The 12286-nt window shown below is 41.1% G+C and overlaps 1 protein-coding gene across 1 annotated transcript in view; it reads right to left on the bottom strand.

The window, feature by feature from the left end:
- UNC13C (unc-13 homolog C) overlaps nt 1-12286 on the bottom strand; it is a 1008422-nt gene that overhangs the window by 433212 nt on the left and 562924 nt on the right. Inside the window, exon 19 of the mRNA XM_063926117.1 lies at nt 11426-11559. Within this exon, the coding sequence (XP_063782187.1) occupies nt 11426-11559 (134 nt within the window). The remainder of the gene's footprint in view (nt 1-11425; nt 11560-12286) is intronic.

Genomic DNA, 12286 nt, shown 5'->3' with positions numbered 1-12286 from the left:
TCCCTGTCCAGGGTATCTCTCTCAGATGACAAGTTATCTGCCCACATTTCAATAGCGCTACTCACCCATGCTGAAGCAACGGCAGGCCTGAGTAGCGAACCCGTAGTGACATAAATGGATTTTAGTGTATTTTCCTGCTTACGATCCGCAGGATCCTTTAGGGCTGCCGTGTCAGGAGACGGAAGCGCCACCTTTTTGGACAGACGCGATAGAGCTTTGTCCATCGTGGGGGTTGACTCACACTTTTCCCTGTTCCCAGAGGGAAACGGATATGCCACTGGAATTCTTTTGGGAACCTGTACCTTCTTGTCAGGATTTTCCCAAGCCTTTTCAAAAAGAGCGTTCAGTTCATGAGAGGGAGGAAACGTTACCTCAGGTTTCTTTCCTTTAAACATACAGACCCTTGTATCAGGAACAGCAGGGTACTCTGTGATATGCAATACTTCTTTTATCGCCACAATCATGTACTGAATGCTTTTAGCCAGTTTAGGATTTAATTTGGAATCACTATAGTCGACACTGGAATCAGAGTCCGTGTCGGTATCTGTATCTGCTATCTGGGTAAATGCACGTTTCTGTGACCCAGAAGGGGTCTGAGCTTGTGACAATGCATCCTCCATGGATTTCCTCCATGTCTGGTTCTTAGACTCAGATTTATCTAATCTCTTAGTCAACCGAGCCACATTTGCATTCAAAACACTCAACATATTTACCCAATCAGCCGTCGGCGGTGCCAACACGGTAACTCCCACAACCTTTTCTGTCCCCACTCCAGCCTCCTCCTGGGAAGAGCACTCAGCCTCAGACATGTCGACACACGCGTACCGACACCCACTGGGGCTATAGGAGACAGAACCACAGCAAAGCCTGTCAAAGAAACACAGATGGAGTTCTGCCAGCTCACAACCCAGCGCCTGTCCCGGTTCTGAAGCGAGTAATATACTGCCCAGACCTGTTAGCGCTTTTAATTTCAACAAAATAGCACCAAATCTCTTGTGCCCCCCCCCCCCCCCCCCGTTTTGCACCCTGTTACTTGTACAGTAGTGTGGGAGGCCAGGCTCAGTGTCTCTGCAGCTTCTGTGAAGAGAAAATGGCGCTGGTCAGAGCTGTGAGGGCTAAGCCATGCCCCCTTAATGGCGCGCTTCAGTCCCGCTTAATTTCACATATTTATACTGGCGGGGGTCTGTATTTAGTGCCCAGGCACTGTATACACTCTTGCCAGTCGCTATTTGAGGATTTATGCTGCCCAGGGCGCCCCCCCTGTGCCCTGCAGTGCCGTTTTGTATATGGAAGCATGGCATCACTCTTCAGAGCCATTAACAGTACACATATTTATTTCCAATTCCATCCAAATTTTGGGCTTGATTCAGAGCTGTACAATATGCCAATGTTTTCACAGATAAGCGATTATCGCATGTTTGCACATGCGTCTTAGTCACACTGTGCATGTATCAAAGTCTATTATCATAGTCGCTTGCAGTGAGGATTCATCTGCCAAGTGATTGACAGGAAGGGACCATTTAGGGGAGGTAATGGTAATGGGGAGAGAAGGCAAAAGCTCAGGTGTGTTTCAGCAATTTTAGGGGGCATTCACTGCATGCGTCTGTGATCTCGTATCCATTAAAGATGGCTCTGGTGTCTCAGTACACAAGCGGCCATTCTGCCTGACCACACAGTTACTCAGTTGACAGATTGCGCTGTGTCTTTATACTCAGCTGCTCAGATTACCAATGCCACCGTGGGCATCTTAGTAGAAATCCTGCCATCTGAGGCATTAGCGTACAACTATGAATAAGGCCCCTTGTCCCTTGTGGAGGATCTACAACAGCATTATTGGATTCTCCTGTGTTTGGGGTGCATTGTTACACAATCATTCACTGCACTGTGTGTTAGGTGCACCAAATGTATCATGTCTGTGGGGTCAGCAACACAGATTACAAACATTTGCTACAACTCTCTTGTTAACACCACAGTGTAATATCTTGTGTTCTAATTTTGCAAACATTACGTCAAATTTGCTTCTAGGTGTTATCTATTCTCAATTGGGTATCTGGATTACTGTAGGACATGATGTCCATAGTGTTCCATGGTTGAACCAGACTTTGGAAATCTAAAATTAGTGTAAACTTTAGAACTGGGAAAATGTTCACTTCCTTCACAAACTCGTTATGGAGAGCCATGATCTTCTATGACTACAAAAGTGGTCTGCTACAGCCGGAGAGTTTTGACCGACTGAAAGCTGCTTTTGGGGATGAATCACCATCCCAAACCACTGTGTTTGAGTGGTTTGCATAATTTTGTTGCAGGAGAGGGTCCCTGGAAGATGAGCAGTGCTGCAGCCGACCTTTAGCCACATTCACCAAGGACAACAATGCTGCCATTTGGGCCATAGTTGAGGTGGATGCCAGCGTGATCATGGACCGATTAGAGAACGAGATAGGCATCTCATTGGGATACATAATAAGCTCGGTACTCCATGAGTACTTAGTGTCCCATCAGCTGACTCGAGAGCAGAAGGAGGCTTGGGTGACTTGGTGCCAGAACATGCTGGCCAGGTTTGATGGCAGTCACTACCACTCTGTCTGGGAGATCATCAGTGGTGATGAATCCTGGATATACAGTTCGAACCATGAGACCAAACAACCTAGTGGACCCCAGTTGGAGATGCAATGCCACAGAATTTCCGATGTGAGCACAGCATGGCCAAGCGGATGGTGGCTGTTTTTGTGGCTGAGACTGGTCCTGTTGCTACCGTACCACTTGTGGAGCAGCGCACCATCACTGGGGACTGGTACACCAACCAATGCCTGACGAAAAAGCTGGAAACCATTTCCGGGCGCCATCCAAGAACTCACGCTCATGGTGCCCTTCTCCAAGATGACAATGCATTGGCGAAAAGTCCAGGAAAGTGGTGGATTTTCTGGCCCATGAATGTATCCAGGAGCTTGGTCATTCTCCATATGGTCCAGACGTGGCCCCCTGCAACTTCTTTGTGCATTGGATTCCCTTTGAGTCACTATAAACTGCAGTGGAGACTTTCACCCAACACGTAAAAACATACCTGCTTTGGACAGGTCCAGCTGCTTCACTAAGTGGTTTGAGCGCACGCAACTTTGCATAGACTCCGCTGGAGAATACTTTGAAAAAATTTAATGTTAACTTTGTAAATATAATACTTTCTGTGCATCTGGAAACGTATTGCTCACCCCTTGTATTTGTGAAGTTTACTTTGAGTAACTTGCACTTTAAGGTATAGCTGTCCTTTCAAATCAAAGACATAGTGCTTGGCAGTACATAGTAATTCTCACACTTGTTTGCTCCCTCTCATCTAGAAGTTACAGCCATATGATGCATCTAGGCATACTGCAGATACCTAGCCTTTGTAACACTAATATACTCTGGCATATACTTTATTACATTTTTCATATTTCATTTTTCTATTAAAATCACAAATTTTTCTTACATCCAACAATTGATAACTAATTAAAAGTAATGCCTCAACAGGGGGTTAAATGCCTTGTGTGAGAATTCTGACTCTCTTAATAAAGTGGCAGTAAGTACACAACCTATTAATTCCGTTCTAATCAAATCCACTTTATGCAATGCACCTGACACAGGATTAATCTGACAAGCACCGTTGCAGGAAATGAGCCAAAAAGCCAGCAGGTTGGTATTTATAACAAATGGAGGAACAACTTGAGAATAGTATCAGAGTAGAACACAGTAGTGTGGCTAGGCAATCACACACTAATGATTACCTGAGTTTGCAAACAGACATGATTACTGAATGTGGCTTTGTGAAGCATAAGAGCGCCCAGCAGAGATGGAGAGAGCGTCAGCAAGTCCTGTATTCTCCACTTTCAGCACTCATTAGGATAAAGAATGACAATGTCAGGAATTCCGACATCTTACTTTTATCTTTTCACTGTCTTATTCTGAAGCAGAAAAGGTGTTGACTTGTTTAAAATATTTTACAAGTAATAAGCATACTGGTTTATAGTTTGTACTGATTGCTCAGCCATGTTAGCCTGCAATTGTCTGCATACTTAATAAATGCATATGTACATTATTACTTCCTTCATACTCCTTTACATTATGATACATTGAAAACTGGGTTAGGCCAATGGAAAGACCACTTTCCACCTTTAGGCATCCATTAAGCTGGTCCCCGCAGCATCCAATGTAGAATTAGTTCTGAATATATTTTGCAGGACATCTTTGTCCCCTCATCGGAGATACCTTATGGGAACAACAGAAGATCATACATGCCCAAGATGTGGCTCCAAAAGGCCTAAATTAATGCATTGTTTATGGGCGTGTCCCAGGGGTGTTTTAAGAGAGATGGTGACCCGCGTGCAGCCTCCGTTGCGGGCCCCTTCTTCTCCAGCCGCAAGTAGACTGTGACATAATGCCAGAGTCTACTGCGCATGTGCAGGTCTCCGGGAATATGGAGCCCACGCTATGTTCCCGGGGACATCTCCAGTGCACATGTGCAAATCACTCGGAAGTGGCCGCCGTGGGACTCTGGAGGGGAAAGTTTAATATATGGGTGCAGGGTGTGCACGTGTATGCACATGCAGGGTGTGCACAAACACAGGGGCAAATGTGCACCGCACACACTGCCCCCATTATAGAAACACATATGGCGTTTCCAGTGTTAATCGTCATCTAGTCAATTGCCTACCTTTCACTCCAGTATGGGTAATATATCAGCTGTAGCAAAAAAAATGCATCCTGCAAGTGTGGATACAGCCTACTCTGCTTTCTCTATTCTTAGGAAAACTTTTCCATGTGTTTAGGATGGAATAGTTGGAGGCTTCGCTACAAAAGGAGAAGTTCACTGAAAACTTTTTCGAGACATGGAAGAGTTACATACTGTAGATACCCTCTCCCATTCACTTAAGGAACAGGTTTGAAAGTATTTTAGGAATACTCTATGGTATGAGATATGAGTTTATGAGCAAGATCCCCAATCATTCTTAGTGATAATTAGCTTATGGCTGCTTGACGTCCTGATAGCCTATATATATATATTTTTTTTTTCTTGGTGGACATGGATCCGGGTCCATGTCGCACCATGCCATATTAATGTTATTTACTCGGATTGATACCATTGTGAACATGCTGTTCATCTACCTTTATTACATATTGGATAATTGTTCCTGGGGTATGTGTTATATTGTAATCACATTGCATGTACTTCTTTGATGTTATGTATGTATTTGTCTTACTTCAATAAAGAAAACTAAAATGTATAAATGGAAATGTTGGGGGGAGGGGGGTCTGGAGTCTATGTAATGTACTTAACATGAAATTTACCTCCAACTATGTCTGGATTCCTAACTTTAATTTCAACTGTTCTGTAATGCAGCTACCGTTCAAATAATTCCTTAAGGCAATAAAATACCATTTCCAAGGGTCACATTGTACTGTTACTTTCACAAAGCTGGATGTTTAAGTTTTCAGTTCTTGTCAGAGATGAAGGTATTTGAAAATAGGATTTGTTTTACAGAACAGGAAGTTCTATGTCATTCTAAGCTGGAATTACATCCCAGGAGAGGTGGACTAGATTAATAGATTTGTCATCAAGCAGGTGAAGCAAACATATCATCAATCCCCAACCACTGCAATAAAACACATAGTTTCAAACATAACTCTAGGCTCTGTTACATAGTGGAAACACTACTGTTCATTGAAATTTAGTACAGCTAATACTGGACAGCAACTGTTCTCTGCATAGTATGAGAGAAACATTTTCTGATAACACAATTGCATGCTCTCTTCAGAATCTACAGTAACTACAACTGGAGTCATAACAACTAAACCGTAAAACACACTTCTCACAGCCTCCAGTAGCCACAGACAGCTTTAACACATTAAACATGTTTCCTTCCCAAGCCTCACAAGTCAGGAATAGGGATTATTCTGTCATCACCTCTTCAGTTCCAATTACTAATATGTTCCTCAACTAGACCTCTGCACCCAACCCTGGTTTGCATGTCTCCTCCCTTCATGCACATGAAGGGAGAATTTTCTAATTTAACAAGAAATGTGCCTCATGCTATTATCATATCAATGTTATAGTATTATGTGGTCTGTTTATCAAAGTCCCACTTATGGTGAAGGCTGTAGCAAGCAATATACTTTATCAGGGGCATTTTGCAGGATGTAGTTAAAATGCCGGCTCTCGGGATCCCAGCATTCAGGATAGCGATGCTGGAATCCCGACAGCCGACAATGCCACCAGCCGGAAGCCCGGTGCACAGTGACTATTCCCACTCATGGGTGTCCATGACACCTATAGAGTGACAACAGAACCTGTGGTGAGCGCAGCGAGCCTGCAAGGAGACTCTTAGCGCTCACCCCACTGGCGACATTCTGGCGGGTGGGATGCCGCTGTTGGGATATTGACAGCCGGAATCCCGTCTGACGGTATAATGTATCACACCCCATTCTACTATGCTTCCCAATGCAAAGCATGGGGTAGCTATTTATCATGCTATGGTGCTAGTAATGCAGCTATGCGTCGATGAATAGCAACATTTCAAGCTGGCATTAGTGTGGGTTGCCTACATGAAAAAATATATCATCATTAAAATTAAGCACTTTTTCCACTTTTTTGTTATAGTGTGTATATATATATATATATATATATATATATATATAACAAACAATATAGTGTTATATAAATATATATATATATATATATATATATATATATATATATATAATACAAACACTAGAAAAAAGTGGAATATATATATATATATATATATGTGTATTTTTTATTTATTTTTATCAAACTGCATTTTTTTTTGTAGAATCTGTAACTGGACACTAATTTCAGCATCCAGTCCTAGTGTATATGCAGGAGCAGTTAGACAAACTCATGCGTGCTGGTACCTAACTAGTCAGGAAAGTGGTAACAGTACTCTAAGCACTGCAGTGTCGCCAGAGAGCTGAGAACGCTCGGCTGCTCCAATTACTGTTTCGGTATAAATTCTTAAAAAGAATTTTTCAGCAACAGGAAATCCCTTTCTTAGGAGAATTCTCATTGAGTAAGACCCTTTCATCTTCAAAACGAAGACAGATTAATTTTATATTGCCAACGGTTTCAAGATCTGTCTAATAATGAGGTTGAGCTTAATAGGACGTTTTGCCTTAAGGTCCGTACACACTTAACGATAAAATGAGCGACGTCGCTCATTTTATCGTCAAGTGTGTATGCCGCCAGCGACTACCGATGCGCGGCCCAGCGGGTCGGCAATGATCGTCGCTGTCGGTAGGGTATAACAGTGAGTATAACAGTGAGTATAGTGTTTAGTGCTGTAGGAATGAAAATAAACAAACAATTAAATAAAAAAAAGCCTGTCTGGATTTCTCCTTTAATACTGCCACTGGTACCAGGACCATGTTTACCCTGATTTATACTTGTCCATTACAGTAGCCAGACTATACACTGACTCTGATAATGGCAGTCATGCAGATTATCTTTAATGATAACATTACTTGCAAAACAATTGCAATGGCATATGAAAGGGAGTCACAACCTTCTATTGCAGTGCTTCCAAACTATTGGGGGAGCCATAATATGCCAAGACCAGGTCAGGTTTCAAGGATATTGAGGGCCTAATTTAGATGCAAAGATAAAAAGTGACTGGAGGATAAAGTTGCATTTTGGGAACTATTCTGGTTTGGCCACAGAGGTGAAATATAACCAATTTTGTATGGGCAGCAAATGCACCTAGAGTACCTCCCCCTTCATGTAACAAGAGCAAATGTGTCAAGAACATGACAGGTGGTGTGGCATCACAGTGAGAACAAACTGCTCCATACACATAACTGCAAATATTATTGGAAATGTAGAAAATAATTACTCCCATCATTGAGTATCAAAACATACAAGATGCATATAAAAACCGTTAACTCCACACTAGTAAACATATGGACAGCCTTCCCCATCCCAAACAGAGTAAGAAACATACTTTAGTTGTTAAACCTAATGTCTGTTACACTGCAATTCTGCGTATAAACTACTAGAGCAGTTCTTTTACTTAATCTGCATTATTGTGTTTCTTAGATGCACTGGCCAAACCAGATGCAGCCTGCAGCTGTCATCATCATCATCATCAACTTGCACCTGTGTTTCATTACCTGCAAGCAGGTGCATAAAGATCTTTAGGTGACCATCTTGGCCACAATTCATGTCCACATTGCTTTACTATACACTGGCTGTGTCCAACCCATGACCCAACTCCCCTGTCGTAGAGAGTTGCAAGGGCAAGCTGCCTGGGAAAAAAGACGTGCATCGCGTACAGACACGCAAGCACGCTACAAATGACTAAAATCAAGTTAAAGACAAAGGGGGTAATTCTGAGTTGATCGCAGCAGGAACTTTGTTAGCAGTTGGGCAAAACCATCTGCACTGCAGGGGGGCAGATATAACAAGTGCAGAGAGAGAGAGATTTGGGTGTGGTGAGTTCAATCTGCAATCTAAATTGCAGTGTAAAAATAAAGCAGCCAATATTTACCCTGCACAGAAACAAAATAACCCACCAAAATCTCTCTCTCTCTGCAAATGTTATATCTGCCCCCCCCCCCCCCCCCCCCCGCAGTGCACATGATTTTGCCCAACTGCTAAATAATTTCCTGCTGCGATCAACTTGGAATTACCCCCAAAGAGAGAAGCCATTTATGTTTACGTCTGCAATTGTCACTGCACTGTCAGTCTGTCATTTTATTTCAATATATTGCACTCCCACCATATACGTGTGATTGCTTTGGAAATAATATTCTGATATTTGTAGTTTACCAAAAACTGAATATCCTTTAGTGGCATATTCTTATTCTGTACAGTGTGATAGTTGACAGCATTAAACAAAGATGACTAGTTCTAAGGGAAAGGCAAATGGATGTCGAGCACTTGTACAATTCTGTCATTTGTTTGTTTTGCACTGTATAATGTACATGCAATAAATAATAATAATAATAATAATAATAATAATACATTTACAAGTTTCATGTACAGTCTGTCATAACTGCCTTCTAGAGGTAATGGTCTCTTCTAAACATGGGAGTCATAATCTTGCTATTAAAATATAATCTGAAACACTTGGATACCATAAAAGTGAGTAATTCGACCCATGTATGAGGAGAACATCCATCTTATTTTAGTGGGCTGAACAGCCGTATCTGCCTCTCTGAGGCTAGAGAGTACTAGAAGTTAGAACATAAAAAAGCAACAGATTATAAATCAATAGTCTCTACGTTTTCTTTTACAATACATGACACCATCAAATAAAGTGGTAAAGTAAATTCATCTAGATAACTACCACTGTGACACTGTGAGACATAAACACCTACAAACCACAATGTTACTGTAAGCCCAATAGCAGACATATCAATCTCAGAATTCACAATGATTACATCCAACTCTGATAGAAGAAACTCATAATATGAGAGCATAACTATAATATAGTTTTACTATGTAATATTAAAGCCACTAAAAGATAACTCTAAGCAAACCTACAAACAACATTTGGGTGGAATTCTATAAGGTACAGTAAGTAGGTAGAAGAATCCCATTTATCTGTGCTCTGCCAGTTCTCTCATCTAGTGGGTCCCACAATGCCTGTAGCAGTAATAGGGGGGAGATTAGGGTTACCACCTCATCCCTTTAATTCTAGACACATATTAATTACACAGGTTCTGTGGCTGGCTGACTTGAAGACTCCATTTTACTTGGTTTTAATCAGCCACAGAACCTGTGTAATTAATATGTGTCCAGAATTAAATGGATGAGGTGGTAACCCTAGGGAAGATGTATAATTTTATTGCAATTACCTTACAAACATCTTCCCCTGCCATCGGATAATTACTGTCACTTGTGATTGTCGGCATGTATTATCCCTTCTTGCCAGGAGAGCTCTTCCAATAAACAGCTTGTCTTGGCGAAGTAGTTGATTCCAGGTTTTGGACCCGGCGCTTGTATACGCATGTGTGGTCCTCCGATCCCTCTCTAGTGATTTTTGCTTAAAGAAGCTCATAGGCTTCAACAGCCAACACCATCACTCAGGAAATGTACACTTTCTGGAAATTGATAAATGCGGCCACATCGCAGCTCTATAAACACTCATGAGGACTGCTATGTCACAGCGAAATACATTACTAACATCAAGAAACAAAGCCCTTTAGTTAGGACTTATCAAGCATTAATTTGGCAGGTGCATCACAAAGAAAGAGAATGAAAAAAAAAAAGGATCTTCTGGGGTCAATATATCAGGATCTAATAATCTGAGTAATGGATTTTGTAAAATCACTAGATCACAATCTCATGATATTATGTAATCTTACAAAAGTCCTGCCTTCCCTACTTGTAGGTGACAGGAGTACATTAGCTATCCGATATCTGCTGCAGACCACTTTTCATATACATGTGTGATTCAGTAATCCTCCGACCTCCGAAAATAGCAGTTTTTAGAGGCTTCACCATTTTTTTTCACTTGATATATCTCACCCCTTGTAGCCATCCTCATAGGACTGACTTTTTCCAAACTTCTAGTAGTCTCATCAAAGCCTTTAGATTTCAATTACATTCCACTCAAATCTAACTAATGAAATTAGTTACAATAATGATCTATTATTCACCATTCACAAGATTAATAATTCCCCAAAAAATTTATAATGGCATTTTAAATGTCCAGTTGGTATTTATGTGCAATCATCTAATTAGAGAAGTGGCCTAAACATCATTTGGCAGACATGGATACTTACTGATCACTATCACTGCATGCTTGTTTTACATACAAGTAAAAGAAAAATCACAATGCACACTATATGCACAAAGAATACTAATAGTCAAAATAATTTTGATGATAACTATTACAATTAACATGGAGTATTAGTGCAGTTCTTAGCACAAATATGTGGGCCCATTCACAATGTCCTAAATGAACTACAATAGATGGGTCCTTAACATCTCTACTGACCCATTTAAGTTCACCTGGACGCAGTGGATGGGCTCACATATTTGGCCAAATTTGTGTTAAGAACTTCACTTATACTCCATGTTAATTGTAAGAGTTTATCAAAATTATTTTGACAATACTGTAAGTGTTAATAGCGCTAAGAGTGTGCACCGGCACTTTTCTTTTTCTTGTATGGTACTAAAACCCTTAGAATGATAGCACCTCATTATGTTTAAAAATAGGGTGTGCAGTCCAGTCCCCCCCTTTTTGTTTCACATACAGTTAGGATGATATGATTTACAGCAGTATAATGCTGTTAAACGTAATGTAGTAGTTTCAGAATGCCCACTACTCTTCAATATCTTTCTTTAAATACACACTTTATAATAGACCCTACCCAAGCACCTGTAGCTCTGCAGTAAATAATGATTGCAAAATGTTAATATGTAAATACTCACTGGTTTAAAGCGGGAGTATATGAAGTCTTATCTTCATCAATAATAGTGACCATTAGAGTAATGAGATTGGGCCAGAAATCCAAGTTTTTGATTGTTGGGCCTTGTTCTTCACGCGGAATGTCCTGTTTCTTACCCTGCAAGATATTACAAGTAAACACATTTCTATCATATTGTAAAATAAATTCACATTGTAATGTATTCATCTATAAACTATAAGAAATCAATCATTTACAGAAGGTACAGCTATCTGGATGTACACAACAAACATAGATGGACAGTGTATAAATAACTGCAGGTGTATGAATGGCATAAGACTGATGACTAGAACAAACGGTAAATAGCCTCTTACACATGTATAAGCAGCTGGCATTCTCCCATTCATTCACAGGCACACTAGCCGCGTCATCTGTACTCATAGATGAGCACGGCTACATCTGTATGTGATATTACTGCACAGAGGCCCTGATTCAGAGTTGTACACTATGGGGTATATTGAATTGATGTCGGATCCTTTCCAATGGAAAGTATTCAATGAGAGGCCAAATCCGAAAGGATTTGGCCGCTCACAACAATGCCAATCCGACTTTTATTAAAGTCGGATTGACACTGTCGGAAATGGGGCAAAAACCTGACGGATTGGCTGCCGCTTCCGACAAAACACGTGGATTGGCGGCTATTCCGCCATCCCATGTTTTCCGACAAGTCGGAATTCCTGACTTGTCAGAAAATCTGAGGGGGCAATGAATACTGTAGGTCGGAACCCCTTCCAACCTTAAAAAGTCGGAAACTGCCGTCTTTCTGACAAGATGGCAGTTTCCGACAAGAACTGAATACCCCTATATGCTGGTGTTCTCACAGTTC

This window comes from Pseudophryne corroboree, chromosome 6 (genome assembly GCF_028390025.1).
Source record: "Pseudophryne corroboree isolate aPseCor3 chromosome 6, aPseCor3.hap2, whole genome shotgun sequence".
In the NCBI taxonomy this organism is placed as follows: domain Eukaryota; kingdom Metazoa; phylum Chordata; class Amphibia; order Anura; family Myobatrachidae; genus Pseudophryne; species Pseudophryne corroboree.
The sequence above is the reverse complement of the archived record's forward strand: the minus strand, read 5'-3'. Positions and strand labels throughout refer to the sequence as shown.